We start from the raw sequence: 15934 nt of genomic DNA, 5'->3' as shown, positions 1-15934 counted from the left end.
TTTTTTTTTGTTTTTTGGTTTTTGGTTTTTGTTGTTTTTGAGGGCTATGAGGGGACTGATAAGAATTTCTAAATAGAAATTAATTTAGAGGTTAATCCCCAGATTTTATTTGCTGAACATATGAGCACAAGGATGAGTATTTTCATTAAAACAGCAAGGATATTCAGAGAGTATTGTCCTCTCATCCTGGCAGTCAGAGAATCACTCCTCAGAAAAAAGAGGGAGTGAAAGGTGGCCAAAGTGGCTTTCTCACACCCATATTTATCAATAAGAATGGCTAGTCTGAACGAGACTAGTCTAGACTGAAGTGGGTAGAAAGCAAGTTGTACTATGAAAAGTACAACTTACACTCCCATATCCTTACACACACTAATGTACACACTCTCCAAGGGAAGAGTAGGAGAGAAAGGTTCTTCTCAAGAAGAGAGAACTTCTGACTTCTCACAGTCATTCTCAAGTTATGACACCATCATGTGCTGGTGTCAGAATGGGGGTATAATTCTCAGTATGGATATGAATATGGATGGTCATGTTAGAAATGACCTTGTAGAATGTGAGATGTTCTGACTCTCTGCACTCACCTTTGCTCCTTTTCTCCCTTCAGGACCATAGACATCTCTGCCATCCATGCCCTGCACATGGTGAACATACCATCAGTTAGATTTTAGTAGAGGCCTAGATTTACATTCAGTTCCCTCCTCGCCCAAAAAAACTCCCGTTACGATGCTGCACTCTGCCTCTTGAGGCTAATGAGGTAGGGCAAACTGTCACAACACAGTCTAAAAACTGTGGCAAAAGCTGGGGAACGAATATATGGATGAAGACCACACTTTCTCCCCACTGTGTGGCCTAYCTCTAGTACATTCTTCCTCTGTTGTAGAGGATCTGAGTGGAAACATATTATCTCTAGCCCACAAGGAATAGGGCATCCACGACGAAACTGAGAACCAAATACAAAATAATTTTAATCACACCAAAAAGTGGGGGGGGAGGAAAGAAGAGGGAATACACTATATTGACTCAGCTGGATGAGAGTTAAAACACTGAAGTTAAAAGCCCTGAATTAGCCCTGAACCACAGAGTTAAAGCCCTGAACTAGGGCAAAAAGACTCACCGGCACACCCCTCTGTCCAGCTGGTCCCACTACACCCTTCTCTCCGGGGTCACCAGGCTCACCCTGCCACAGTTGAAATACGAAAAMCATGAGTTTGGCTTATCCGGCAGCATTCTTCTTTCTGAAGCRGGAATTTGTCTGCTCAGCAGAAGTGCCCTCACACATTTTCGAGACAAAAAGTGTTCCGTGACAGACCATGTTTACGGGAGAGTTCTTACAGGTAAAATTGGAAAGTACTGGTCAAATCAGAGTATGCTGAGCACTGATTAAGCTAAACCCCACAGGCCTTCCCTGAACAAAACTCCCACTGTTACTAAGAATTCCTAATGGTAAGGGCATTTTCTGAGAAAAGTTATATAAACGGAAGTAGACTGGAATTTTACCAGCCTGAAGAATCTGTTGGCAGCCGAGTACATTTCTCAGGCAGCCTGCCCAGCCTGTGCTCTTAATTCTTGCACAAGTTTTCTTTTCTTACGTTCCTTTTTTGCTTTTCACTTTCTTTATGAACYCTTTCTTCTAACAAGAACCCCAAAACGAAACAGCACAAAGCCAGATTGAGAAAATGGAATGTACAGCGGAGATGTACATCTCTTTGTCATTAACGGTAACAATACACAGAATGTAATAATCCTTCAGAGATACTGAAAGGCTTAGTTAAGTGGTATTAATTATGCCTTTTAGATTCTTAGATGTAACAATACCTAAAATCAGTCATTTTTAGCTAATAAAGTAAGTCTCTCTCCTATATCAAATGCACATTACTGAAAGGAGAGTAAGCAATAAAAAGTATTACAAATAAGTGAACCATAATGTGGACCATCTAATTTTATAAGTCATTTTGTCTAACTCCATGTCGACTTAGTTCTCAAAATACTAATTCCTGTATAATAGACATTGTGTCAGTCAGAACTTGTTCTTCTGAAGAAAAAGGTTAAAACGAGCAGCTAAGCTTTATTAGCTGGTACACATCTTCCATGGTTTGGACAGAGTCTAGCAATCATAAAATCAGTACAAGGGCCTGCACTACCATATCCATAGCGCATTTTGTGAGACACTAAGCCCAGTGAGAACCATGGCCATAAAAGCAATTAAGACAGCAGTCAGAGGTGGCACTTGCAACCTCTTAGTACAGTTCTGACACCTGAAAGGTTATCTTGAACACATCACTTGCCTTCTCTTACAATCTACCAATGTCTATAAAATTTGTCATTCTTCACATGTTCCGTAGGAGCACCACAAATACTGGTTCATGCTTCCTTAGTCAGATTCTTGAATGAACGATGCTGTGAGATTGCTGCAATTAGGTCCTTTAAAAAAAGTTTACCTTTGCTCCCCTTGCACCATGCTTCCCAGCAGAGCCTGGTGGACCTGGGGGTCCTGAACTAGCCTGCAATCAGAAATATGCATGGTGAAAAACTCAAGGGCTCATTGCACTCAGCCTAAGGGTTCATCGCCACTTGCAATTATTATAATATCAGTATAGACATCTAGCACATTAACAGACTTCCCTAAAGCTTTTGAGGGCCACAGTAAGAATTATGGGTCAAGCTATATTCCAATTATTTTCTRTTTTCTGTCTGACTACTTTAAAATTCCCAAATATTACTAAGTATGACATAAATGCTACTTTCCATCTGTACAAATATTTAAGTATGATAGTGAATACAGATATGCATGAGTCAGCCACATTCCAATCCTGAGTTATCCTGGTGTAATTCCAAAATAATGCCCCCAAAATCACCAGTTTCACACAAGTGAGAAGATCAGCACTCAGTAGCATCCAATAGTTACAATTTTGTCATACCTCAGCCTTAAATCTCATTGGCCTTATTCAGAAAAAAATATTGACTAACTAATTACCTAGCTTTGCTCTCAACTACACCACTGTACTTCTGGACTTAGTTGTGCTGCAAGCCATGATGCARCTGCTCATATACACTATAGAATTGAAAGTGGAATGTAAAACTAAGGTTCTTCATTGCAACAATAGAAAAGAACTTGGTGTAACTGAAGTTCTCCTCCTATTAACCCACCTAAACTTATTTTCAAGGTTGTTATTTTCCACAATCCAGATTGGCAGTAATTAACTTCATATGGCCATTAGTTTCCATAAATACTCTATTGAAAAATCATCCATTTCTTCTTGTTTACATAAGTTTAAAAAAACAACTAATTAGAAGAATAATACAAACATTGAGAAATGAAAATCCCTAACGTGCACAGSAGGGATGTGTTATTTAAAGCTAACCGGAAGGCCTGGCATGCCTTGTGGTCCTGGAGGTCCTCTGATTCCTTGTGGTCCTCTTGGGCCCTGAGGTTAAAAAAATCATTAAAAAAAAAAAAAGTCAGTCAAATGCTGATTGCCTTTAACTGAAGATCAGATTAGTGCAGTGACTAGAATACAAATGTGTATTTTGCAAGATCCTCTGAAGAGGTGAAACTTCTGGCTGTTTGTTTGTAGGGATATGTCCATGTAAAGCAGCTACATTCCATCATTGCTGTCATTTGTATTTCCCAATGCAACTGTCATTGTATGGTAGTCATATTCAGAGAGCTACTTAGGCACCTAAGATATCAAGGGCGACATAACTAACCCATAACCAGCAAGGCRCACTTGCTCCGGATACCTATGTAGTCAATGGATGCATCTTAAACAGGAAAGTTATGGTAAAGAGTTTCTGGCTGTAACTCTCTTCAAATTGACTTCATCAACCAGATTTTTGAAATACAAAGCTTTTTCATTAGTCTTGTCAATCAATATATCATTTTCACCATTTCAATGCACCCTGGACATACAACAGATTCAATCATGCAACACATTCTATGTGCTTATTGCCAACTATTTCTAATAAATTCATTTTGAAGATATCTGCTTGAAAATATCCTGAAGGCTGGAAAAGTGTTGACTAAATTACTTCTTACTAATATTCACTGTCCTCTTTCAGTTTCAGTATAAGCTTCACCCAGATAAATTGGAAGAGAAACTTGGCATATTTAATTCATCAGGGTCTCAGAAGAAATTTGCCAGTGAAGAATTTTCCTCATAATATTTATAGTTGCTGTAAACAAAGCATTCCAAAAGAAAAACAAAGGATCAAGACTGACAGCTTATTTACTCTGTAGCTAACATACAAAAGCAACTGAGAATTTCTTTTAGCTACCTGTGGGCCTGGAAAACCAGGGTCTCCTGGGTAACCYGATTCCCCCAGATCTCCTTGCTCACCCTGCCAGAACATAAACAAACATACRAACAACAAAATAATAAAAACAAGAAAATAGATTAGCACTTGAGATGTGTATATCAACAGATACTCATTCCACATCAGCACAGAACATTAACTGCTAAAAGGCTTTCTGTGYTTTCAGGCAGCACCTTCTGCTGAAGCAAAACCAGATGAAAAGCAAAGGGCTAAGTAACTCTTTTTTTGATTTAGGATTGGTGATGAACATAAGATCCGCAGTGGGAGAGGTCAGTTCTATTTGCTTTGCATTTTGATRGGTGTAAAATACACCTCAGTGTCAGCACTACTGCTGCACTACCTTTGTCTTTGGCCACAGCAGAGACTTTGACAAGTCATAAAGTCAGGGCCACAAAGACAGATCCTCTTCACCCTGTCAGTGGAGAACTACTAAGAGARGAGGGCAACCATACCTTCATAATTCATCCCAGAAAAGTTTTTCTTTGTACTCCCCAGCTTTCACTCAGATCACTCAGTGAGGCAAGTCAAACCTTGAGAAAAATAACTTTTCAAGCTCTTCAGCTCATGACTATTAAAAGTTGCCAAATATGAATGAGTCAGGTTAGCTGACATCCATAAGAAAYGTTTTTTGTGTTGATTTTTTTTGTTCTTGATTTGAGTAAACKAGAGGTGCTTAGCATCCTAGGCTCGCTGAAGGTTTCCTTTCACTAGAGAGATTATAAACATACGTCTGAAGATTCTCAGGATGTTGACAGTTCTGGAAAGAATCTCATGGAGAAAATCATATTCAAAAGACTGTACTCCCTAATTCTGTATCATATGAACGAAATAAGAGAGATATCAATGCAAAAAAACAGAGTACTGTAACAGGGAACATCAGTCAGTAGACTTATGCCAGCTTATGCCGGCTTTAAAAATAGATTTTCACAGAAATTACATTGATTGCAACGCAAACAGAGACAAATAGAAGAAATCTTTTCTTATCCACATTGTGTTGGATTCCAAAATGAGCAGATACTTTCCAGCTTCTTCAATGAGCTTTGAATCAGGCATAGAATACAAGTTGTTCTTTTTTGTTGCTGAATGCTAAAATGTTTTTATTTTCAAGCACATCAGAATTCCAGTGCTCATTAGTACCACAGAAAGATAARGGATAATCTGTTTCCTGCAATTTTTGTCATTTCATCCTCATTACTTACTTGGATTATTACTATTACTCATACAAAAATGTAAATCGAGATTTTGAAAGTCCCAAGGACAATAAATTTAGGAAACCCCTGAAGAGAGGGATTTCTGAGCTACTAAGCAATAGGTGGGAGATGGATTTCTGCTCTAACTAATAGACTGGATTGATGATTGTTGTTTCATTTTTTAATTTAAAATGTCTGAAAAAAACATCAAAAAACTTGTGAGACAGGAATAGGAAACAATAACTTTAAAAAGGTCAGTCTTTCAAGTTATTTTTCTCCTTATGAATAGCCAGAGCATAGTGCTTTYCCTCTGTTGGTGGGTGGTATCAGTCTTCCAGCGTTTGTTCCTWCCTGGGATATCCTAGACAGCAAAAGATCTAGACTCTCAAAATGAAATCCAAATYGGGCTTTTCAGAAACCAGATGGGGCAGAAGTTTCAGGACAAGGTTTAACTGCATGTTGCATRAAGCTGAGATGTGACTGGAGCATAGTTTGAGGAATTTACTAGACACTCACTTCCATCTGTCGTTTCCCAGCAGAAAATAAATTTGAATCAGAGAGCTGTCAAAAACCTGTGTTACCTGGGTACAGCACACAGTAAGGTAGTGATAAACATAAAGCAAAACTCTGCTTCTTCAGAATTGCAGGAGAGGGCATTAGACTAGAAAAGAGCATCAAATCAAAGACTGATGATGAAGAAATATTATTTCTGTAAAAGATCCTTCCAGCAAGTCTGTTTTCTTTGCTGAAAATGTTATGTTCTACTCCCCTATTATGGCCATCAGCTTAAATGTTTCTTGTGGCTGCAGAAAAAGCACTTTGTCTTTTCAAAAGTTTAGTGAAAAGTCATGGACATGCTGCCAGATTAAGAAAACAGCAAACACTTCGACTTACACACTGTGCCCACAACAAAAATGTGAGAAATACACTAAACCCAGCGAGCTGAGCAAACTGTTATGAGGTGACAAGCAACGGGATGTTTTGTACAGGCCAAATATGTGCTCATACTGTGAGCTTTGAGAAAGGCAATATGGCTTTGGCTCAACTTTGAGACAATTGCTACTTGAGGCCAGCGATAAGGAGTCCAGGCACTTCATCCCGTCTTGTCTTTGGTATTAGGACTACTGGAACTGCATCAGTATGACTTGAAAGAAGGAACTTGCCTGTGTAAAGCTAGACTGATTTTAGTCCTGACTGTGCTTGGGAGTGAAAAGTTGCATAGAACAATCTCTACTAAATACTTTTTTTAACATTCRTTCAGGAGCTACAGCTCTGCCCACTCCCCAGATTCTACCACAGGGCAGGATTTTCAAGACACAATCCATCCTGAAGGTACTACCAGAGTACACATGTGAAATTGTGTTCCCCCGGGTTTACTTTCACTGAGGCAAACAGGAAATCCAAAWCACTGTGTACATGAGCAAATCTGGGAAACTCCTGCTGGGAACTAGGAGAATGAGCAATCAGCAAATGGAAAAGAAGTCTGAGCAGCCAAAGGAAATCAGTATATCTGCTGAAGCACCATGTTAAGCCAAGGTATATACCACTTTCTTTATTTGTGTTAGCAATCCTGAAGAAAGATTTGGTCAAATGTGAATTAGTTGTGCTATAACARTGTGTTTTCTGGTATAATCACGTAACCTATACTTAAGAAATAAAGCAATAGGATAATCTTGCAAGTTATAGTTTTAGATGTTCTTACAGTCGCATTGCAGGGAAATATTTTACCCTKTYTTAAAAATAATTAAAAAAAATGAAATCATAGTCTTCTCAGGTTCCTAGAATTCTACTTTTACTTGCACTAGTCCATTTTTTGAATACAGCTGCTTTMAGATTTGCTTTGGTAACTACATTTTGTAATTTACACCTTGACACAAAAYAAGCTTTCCTTTCCGAGAATATTACCTAAAAGTTTGCTCAACAGAATGGCAGTGATGTCTTTAGAAATTACWTCTCTGGAGATAGCTTCTTTTCATTGTGGCTTCACAGGAGGAAAACCAGCTCTGGGAAAACTAGGGCTCCAACCTAACAGTGATGTTTGTGATAATGAGATAATTTTCCCCAAATTATTAAAGGATCTTTCTGGAAAGATCAGTCAGCATCCATGAGGGCTGATCTATTCCTTATATCCAATACAAGCATTTAAACTGCACTACAGTCTCTTGGAGATCTACTTGGGGAATTCAATTTTCTTCTAAATCTTGACTCATTTCTGGAACTCTCCTCTTTTTTCACAGAAGTAAAATCTTCTACATGCTTTGGGCTAGTTTTCAGAGCTGTAGTTAACTCCATGTTCTGTTTAGATATTAGGAAATCATCTGTTACAAAGAGCTTTAGTTTTGTCTCTGCTGCACAGCTGAACTTCCCCATCAAGACAAAAATGAGTCAAATTACATACTGTCTGGGGCTCTTTTTGAGGCACAAAAGCAACTTATGGACTCTTGGCAACTAAGGGATTGATTGTGTACAGGGCCAGAAGTGTAAGTCTTGAAAGAGCTACTCACTTCAGTATTTCTAACGTCACACAAATCTGGTCTGATTTTGTGCTGGATTTAAGAAGCTTGAAATGAAAGAACATTCTACTTTTTCTCAATCATCAGAACCTGCCTTTCCACAACTTTAAATTTCTGAACAATTTGGAAATTGTTTTAAATAACTTATCAGGCAGCATATTATAATCAGATGGTTTTAGTCCTGAGGATAAGCAGAGGGTGGAAAAGCTTTGGCTGAACAGTGCCAATCTATATGCATTATTCCCTTGTGTATGAATATGTCATAATTTCCAATGGAAGCTACAAATGTCCCTGGAAAGAAACCCAAACAAACCATGTGGATTCTTGTTTCCTGAAAAATCAAAGCCAGTGTAAGTTTTGTTTTGCRTAAGGATATTGTTCAGCAGTTTGTTTCCTCTCTGTTATAACACCACCACACAGGACGGCTAGCCTAAAGGTCAGAGGAATACCAGAAATTTAAATCTTTTCTATATTCCCTACGAAATGTAATAATTCTCTGCAGGAGAGAGTTTTAGGTGTGTCCTTACACATCTGCGTGCACGTAGGGAAGGAGGAAATCATCCAACTTASAGCCTTGTGCTTCACAAATGGAGCATGGCTGCTCATTGTTTTCACCATTAGTGACTCTCTTCCACTTATGTTGCCACATTTGCCTTAATACTAAAAGAAAATGACTTTTTATTTCCATGAAAGCTTTGATTCTCCTTTCCAGCTCTAAAGTCTTCAAGTCAGGCCTCTAGTACATCCATCTGAGATCCAAAGGGTGTCTTGGCATGAAACTAACTTTTGAATGTTAAATAAAACTGAATTCAGTGTCTTGTATCACACTGAAATTTCCCTTTTAAGAGGATCAAAAGCTCAGGCTGGACATGTAGTCGCATATAGACAGGGAGCACCAATGCTAGCAACCCACCTTTATGCCTGGAGGGCCTCTTCGACCTTCTGCACCCTAGGAAGGAGTGGCATGAGAGATTACAAACACTGAGCAATTTGTGAAAYATCTGCTTATAACCATATACATTCAGCTCATGGAAATCAGACATCATTTCCAAACAAAGGAACAAAAATCCCATTTATTTAAGGTAAAGACGAGGAATCAGTGATTTTGGGATAGAAACACTTAAACTASTAGTACTATTATCAAAGAAAAGGCTTTAGACCCTTAGTGCAGAGGGAAGACATCCTCCTCCTGTCCCACTGTCCCATAGSCCCCCAGCAAAATTCTGGGAAACATCTTCCCAGCCCACTGCCCCTTGGCTAAAATTAAAAGAACAAGAGCTCTCTCCTCTCCCTCTGAGCTGAAAGGTCAGCACTGCTTCCCTCCACAGGCAGCACTAGTGAACACGACCATTCAGCCATCACTAGAGTCTTTTAGACCGTTTCTGCAGCCTGGTTGCAGAGTGATGAGCACTCCAGTCTTTAGCATTAGGATCCTTTCTGACAGATGACAAAAGACGCCTTCATATGTTCCAGTCTTCAGGAGATTAAAAAGAGCAGCTCAGCTGCCTTTGAGAACATATAGGCTCAGATGGGCATATGGAAYTTGCTAAGGCTCAAAGGAAGGAAGAGGGGATAGATTTATCTATGTTGAAATTTCCAAGTAATTAAGGCTTTAAGAGAAGGCTGGCTCATCACCAAGTTTTGGGCTTGTAGCATGAGTCAGAAATTTTGCTGGACAGTATATTCCTGATTAAAAAAAATATCCATTGCAAGACACATGAGTTGCTAAATTTGAAGCCGAATATTTTTTGCTGTGTAAATTTTAGAGGATTTTTTGCCTGACATTTCAGCTGTTTTAACTATGGGATAAAAAGAAAAGGGAGGAAAAATGGTCTTCTCAACGGAAACTTCACTGTGTCTTGGATCAGTTACTTCCACCCTACACTGACTACCGTTCTTACATCAGCACCAGCATTTCCTTGCTCTCCTTGGAGTCCTTGTGGTCCTGGATCCCCCTGCAAAGCAAAGGAATGAACAAGCTCTTTAAAAATCTTATTCTTCTACAAGAATCTTATTCTTGTACTTGCACATTCTTATTTTTATAATTCTTATTTGATTCTTTTCCTAAAGGAATAGTTCTCCTAAGTAATTTCATTGAAATCAATTGTATTATGCTAAACATCTGATCCTTGTTTTCTGCAAGTTGTTCATAAACAAAAAATATAAACAAGAGAGATCAAGCTTGCTTTAAATTTCTAATCAATAGGTACAATAGCTGATATTTGGTCAAGGCTTTTGTGAGATCATATTTGTTGACTGTAGTCTTTTGGTTGGACTTCTCAAGACAGATTGATTAGACAGTAGTGATGTTTATTACCAAAGCGTCATCAAAATACAATTCTTCTCTGGAGAATGCACTTTGTAGATTTCTGCTACTTTCAGCATAGTCTATGCACACATATATGAACACATACGTATGTTTGTCAGAAAATACATGCACTTGTTTCTTCAAACCAAATCAACTTTCATAAAAAARGGATTTTTCTCACACGTGTTTAGGTCTCACCCTCACAAGCTTTCATCCATGATGACTTGTATATTATTTTCAAACTACATATCATTTTTGTTTTTCGATTTTTGGGTTTTTTTAGAAACTAAGTATGATAATAAAATGGGCTATGATTTTTTATTACATTTCTTTCCTTGCAGTATTGTTCAAACAYCTCATAAAATTCAGACATCATTTTATTAGCACATACAGAAGTTCTTATGTTCTAATACAGGCCAGAACAGAGTTCATCTGCYACTTCAAGGAAACAGCAGCTAGATAATAAAATATGTATAATGTGTTGATATCCAATGCATTTCCTCCCCAAAACATTTTCAACAAAATCYTTATAATCTATGACTAGAAGTCTCGCAATTTATGTCAGTTTGTGCTAGAACAATGTATTTATCCATATTTGCCAAATCCAGGCAAAGATTGCAACGTATCTTCCCTTAGATCTGACCCAGTTTGACAGTCCAGCTCATGAGAATATTAAAAGGAGGACTGTAGTGAAGACTATGCTAATTATTTATTTACTTATTTTACAGTATCAAGTATTTCTCGAAACTTTCTGTTTCAGATACTTTCTGTTCTGAAACTTTCTGTATGTAGACATACACTACAGACTAAAGTACAAAACGAAAGAAAAGAGCTGCTTGGTCGGTGGACAGCAATGTCCTTTACCAGCAATCTTAGCAAACATCCAAATCCTCTCTCTTCGTAATGCAGAGCAATATGCTTACCTGCTGTGCTGGGTTTCCTTTTTCACCCATAGGACCAGAAACATCATTACTAATCCCAGGATCCCCCTAGAAAGTCAAGCAGAAAGCTCAGTGTTTTGTGTGACTACACCTTTATTATTGTAACTACACAGGCAGGGTATGGAAATAGGATTAATGAGATTTGTCTTTGTAGTCAACAAGAAATATACAGACTATTTTAAAAGAAGATATTTGCAAGAATATTATGTATGCAGTTCTGCAAAGTGCACAAATTTCTTTTGCAAAAATGTGAAGAGAAATATTATCAATAGGCAACAAATTAAACTCTGAAAATGTGAAGCTGTTCTGACTGCTTTTGTATAAAGTGAGCTAAGATCATAACTGGCTGGTGATTTTCAGCAATGGGTTATCCTCGAATGGAGAAATATTCAAGCACTTAATGCTGCAGAAAATGCAGCTGGACCCAGACGGCTGAAATTCTGAGTTTTTAAAGAGGCCGTATTACTATGACACCTGACTTCTTGTATAAACATTAGAYGAGAGGAGTCAACATGTTATCTTTGGTTGTTTGGAACAGAGGTCTCCAAGATGCATTTGAAAACACTTAAAGTTATGATACAAGAAGTGTGGTGCTTCCACTGAAATGGCAATTTACATTACAATTTACATCCAGAGCAGGGTTTGCTCTGGAATATGCAAGGAAGAAATGTCAGCATGAAGAAGTAACTTTCCTTTGCATCATTATAAATTTCTAAGTGTTTATCACATCTGCTTTACACACTGAAGGTCCTGGGTTCAAGCCCCAGTGGAACCAGCACCAGGAAATCTTTGGGAGGCTGGACTAGATGATCTCCAGAGGTCCCTTCCAAMCTTACTGATTCTGTGATTCTGTGAATAAGTTTATGGGGTTTTGAAGTCATTCAGAAATCCCTCTGCAGGGCAGGAAACATGACAGGACTAAAGAGCTCCAGAAGGAGCTATGTTACCCACAGAAAAAAAAAAAATCAGGGAACAACCAGGAGACCTTTGACTTAAACATCTGCTTCCAAGCAACACATCAAAGCATCAATCTATCTGCAGCTGGAGAATTCAAAACTTCTGTAATACACTATACTCTTTGCAAAGTACTGTGCTGTACAGGATCCTGAAGAACTCTTCAACACATACCATATTTCAGGTAAGTTCATCACAAAATCAAGACAGAAATCAGCATTTGTTGCAATGAAAGCCTTTTCAATCTACCAAAAATGAAGGAGTACACTTACATGATCTCCTCTTARACCAGGCTCTCCTCGCTCACCCGATTCTCCTCTGGGGCCTTTTCTACCCTTAAGTCACAAAGAAAGCACAAACAATTAGGGTATAGGTAGAGATARTATCCGGAGTACAGGAAAGTCAGATATCAGCGTAGGGCCACAAAGATGATCAGAGGGCTGGAGCACCTGCCCTCTGAGGAATGGCTGCGAGAGCTGGGCCTCTTCAGCCTGGGGAAGAGAAGTCTGAGGGGGGATCTTATCAATGTGTACAAGTACCTGAAGGGGGGGTGTCAAGGGGATGGGGACAAACTCTTTTCAGTTGTCCCGTGTGACAGGACAAGAGGCAATGGGCAGAAATTGAAGCACAGGAAGTTCCGCCTGAACATGAGGGGGAATTTCTTCACTGTGAGTGACGGAGCACTAGAACAGTTGCCCAGGAAGGTTGTGGAGTCTCCTTCTCTGGAGATATTCAAGGCCCACCTGGATGCAACCCTGTCTAGCATGCTCTAGGTGACCCTGCTTGAGCAGGGAGGCTGGACTAGATGATCTCCAGAGGTCCCTTCCAACCTTACCAATTCTGTGATTCTATGAACACAGATAGGTTTAAGTCAATGGAGCTACACTGATTTACACCAGGGAGTCACACTGTATTAGAGAATAAGCACCATGTAAAAACAAGTCACAGACATTACAGATTTGTCATTGTATTTTGGAAAGACGACAGTGGTTTCCATGACATTTAAACATTGCCATAAAGGATACCTCACCTGTTTTCCTGGCCTGCCTTTCTCACCAGAAGGACCAGGAGATCCATGTTCTCCCTAGACCCATGAAGAGTTAAAAAAAAAAAAAAAAAAAAAAAAAGAAGAAGAAGAAGAAAAGAAATGCAAATAATTAATACATGTTCCTTCTTGTAAGTATGGTTCCCAATTGTCCATCAGGATCCAATTTCTGTCAGGTACACAACCCCAAACATTAAACAACTGATTTTTGTTCAGGTTCAAATCCCACTCAAAGCCACCACAATCTGTACTGCTGAACCTTGAGGTAAGCCTCTTTAATTGCATTACATGTTTGAAGTAAAAACTACCTGTTCTCCATCAGTGCCATCAAATCCATTCTCACCATGTTCACCCTGTAGCAATATGCAAGAAACATCCTATTAGCATCAGGAAACTTTCCTCTTTGGACAGGGAGGAAGTCTTTATATAAAAAGAGAAATATTCACCTGCTTTTGGAAATTTGAGTAAGCGGTTATTAATGGCTAGTAAGAATAGCTAAGAATAATAATTAAATTTAAAATAAATAATTAAGAAATTTTAAAGAATTATTAACTTCTAAAATAATTCATAGTTAAGAATAGGTAATATTATGAATAATAGTTATTAAAACTATAGGTCTCTGCTAGAATTTAAATTCAGCTTTGTCATCCGTTAGTTTTTCAAATATTTTTCCAAGCTGTAGCATTTTCACAATCAAAATATATTCCATTATACAGCTGTTAGCATGTGACCTAACATACTGATAATCTTGCAGTTCTGATTTCAAATCATGCATGTTTTTCTATTCATTAACAGAGTTTTTTTAATCATTTCATACCATGAATGCTGTATTTAAAAGCTGGAAAGAATGGTTGCGATAGGAATAATTACAGRAGATTTCTCTGAGGTCTTAGCACATGTTAAAAAATTTTATTACTGTGTCGGCAAAGTGATGCTTGGTTTCACCAGGATTGATTTTGACATTTGCAATCTAAAACAATGTTTTTCAAAAGGTTAACGTCTCTAAGACATATAAAGGCCAGGTAGCCAAGCTATTCCTGGAATCAGCGCAGTAGCTGTTATAGCACCGAGACWGCAATTTGAAAGGACAGCATTATGAATGCAAATGTGAAACATGAAACGCGGAGGGCTGCTTCTGGCTGACCTAGGAGAAGGGATCAAAGACAACGAAGTCAGCCTATCCTGCCTTTTGCGCCGCATAAACAGCAACCCTCATCCCCACGCTGACAGACACTGCTGCCCTCCCCTTCTTTTGCCTGCAGAAACAAATCATCAGATTACAACCACTCGAAGAAGCCATTTTCTCACAGCCCTCCAAACCTTAGGAAGTTTGCAATGTTAACTTGTTGTGCAAATGAGGAAGGAGGTTTTTGAACAGATTTGAAGCTATGAGACATTTGTTTCACTAAGGTATGCCCTAAAATGTTTCAGACTTGGCCAAATATCACTCAGTTTTTAAGGACACCTTGAAATGCCTCTTTCCTCTTTCTCCACTGAGATAAAAATAAAAGAATTAACCACGATGTTCTCAGTTGTAATAAAGAATGAAATTAGCAGGGACCACAATCATTTTAATACCCTGAAAGCTGAAAGGATAATTAAGAAACCATGAAAGTGGCATAAGACCATGTTCCAGACGCTAGTTAAATCAATAGGAGTCTTAGTCTGATAGAGCTTACAGATACAACCGTTTTGTAAGTTTTGATGTTAAACTGAATTGGGCAAAAACATCCAGTAAAAGTTCCTGAGAGAAATTTCACTTATTTACAGGAGTTTTGAATGTACTACCAGAAAAAATAACTGGCTGTACGTTTTGATACTGATGTTATAAACAAGTATTTCTTGATTAAGTATTCCAGAAGAATGTTGAACGATGAGTAAAGCAACCATGACTTTTTGTTCTAGTCTTAATTTTTTCCTATCTCTTTTCATACCTCAGCAAACCTGGGCCAAACTTCACAGTATTAAATACTCAGTATTGCTTTTATTTCCAAATCACTTTATTAAAACCCTTTTCAGCCTTCAATAAATGGTCTCAGTCTTACTAGATTACCAGTACTGAATCACATTTTTCTATACTGAAAGTTTTGTATTTTTAATTAAAATAAAATGAATGGATATAGTGACACAACATAGTGAAGAAATTTCATTTTTCTTGGATTTCAGTATGGTTTGTGCTGCTGAGGTTAATTGCTCTTTACTGTACAATTCAACTTGAACAAATCAAAAATCAACAACCGGTCTGACTCTCACTATATGTTTCAGATATTTAAGGAAGGACAAACTAGTTAGGGAAAATGCTAGAAAATGAAATAGGAAGGAGTAAATATATGGGAGGATTAAGAAAGTCAGTAGATAGCAGTGCTTCAAATAGAGCTTGAAAAACGCTCCCTGAACTTTCCCGCATGTGTAACTGCTCAGGTTTGGAAGCAAAAGCTATCTAGGAAACATTTAGGAACCTCGAAATCTCAGGAGGGTTGTTATCAAAACACCTGATATAATGTGAATTCCTTTTCACTACTCTGGCTTGCAACCTAACATTATTGTTATAATCTTTCTCTTCCAGACTTCCTATTGCATTAATAAGTTAATGACAATAACTTTTTGATGAGCAACAATGTTTGAAAGGCTAAATTAGTGGAGTTGTGAGATCTGTGGTTGATGAAAAC

The 15934-nt window shown here is 38.2% G+C and overlaps 1 protein-coding gene across 1 annotated transcript in view; it reads right to left on the bottom strand.

Annotated features, from left to right (window-relative positions):
* The window catches only part of LOC146592000 (collagen alpha-4(VI) chain-like), a 64655-nt gene that overhangs the window by 14651 nt on the left and 34070 nt on the right, over window positions 1-15934 (bottom strand). Inside the window, exons 17-27 of the mRNA XM_085311848.1 lie at window positions 13574-13618; window positions 13251-13304; window positions 12493-12555; window positions 11249-11314; window positions 9919-9972; window positions 8931-8966; window positions 4276-4338; window positions 3363-3425; window positions 2439-2501; window positions 1115-1177; window positions 582-632 (exon numbers count right to left, since the gene is read on the bottom strand). Coding sequence (XP_085167974.1) covers window positions 582-632; window positions 1115-1177; window positions 2439-2501; window positions 3363-3425; window positions 4276-4338; window positions 8931-8966; window positions 9919-9972; window positions 11249-11314; window positions 12493-12555; window positions 13251-13304; window positions 13574-13618 — 621 coding nt within the window. The remainder of the gene's footprint in view (window positions 1-581; window positions 633-1114; window positions 1178-2438; window positions 2502-3362; window positions 3426-4275; window positions 4339-8930; window positions 8967-9918; window positions 9973-11248; window positions 11315-12492; window positions 12556-13250; window positions 13305-13573; window positions 13619-15934) is intronic.

Source organism: Rhea americana, unplaced genomic scaffold (genome assembly GCF_003343005.1).
Source record: "Rhea americana isolate MKP2758 unplaced genomic scaffold, rheAme1 scaffold_35, whole genome shotgun sequence".
Lineage (NCBI taxonomy): Eukaryota > Metazoa > Chordata > Aves > Rheiformes > Rheidae > Rhea > Rhea americana.
The sequence above is the reverse complement of the archived record's forward strand: the minus strand, read 5'-3'. Positions and strand labels throughout refer to the sequence as shown.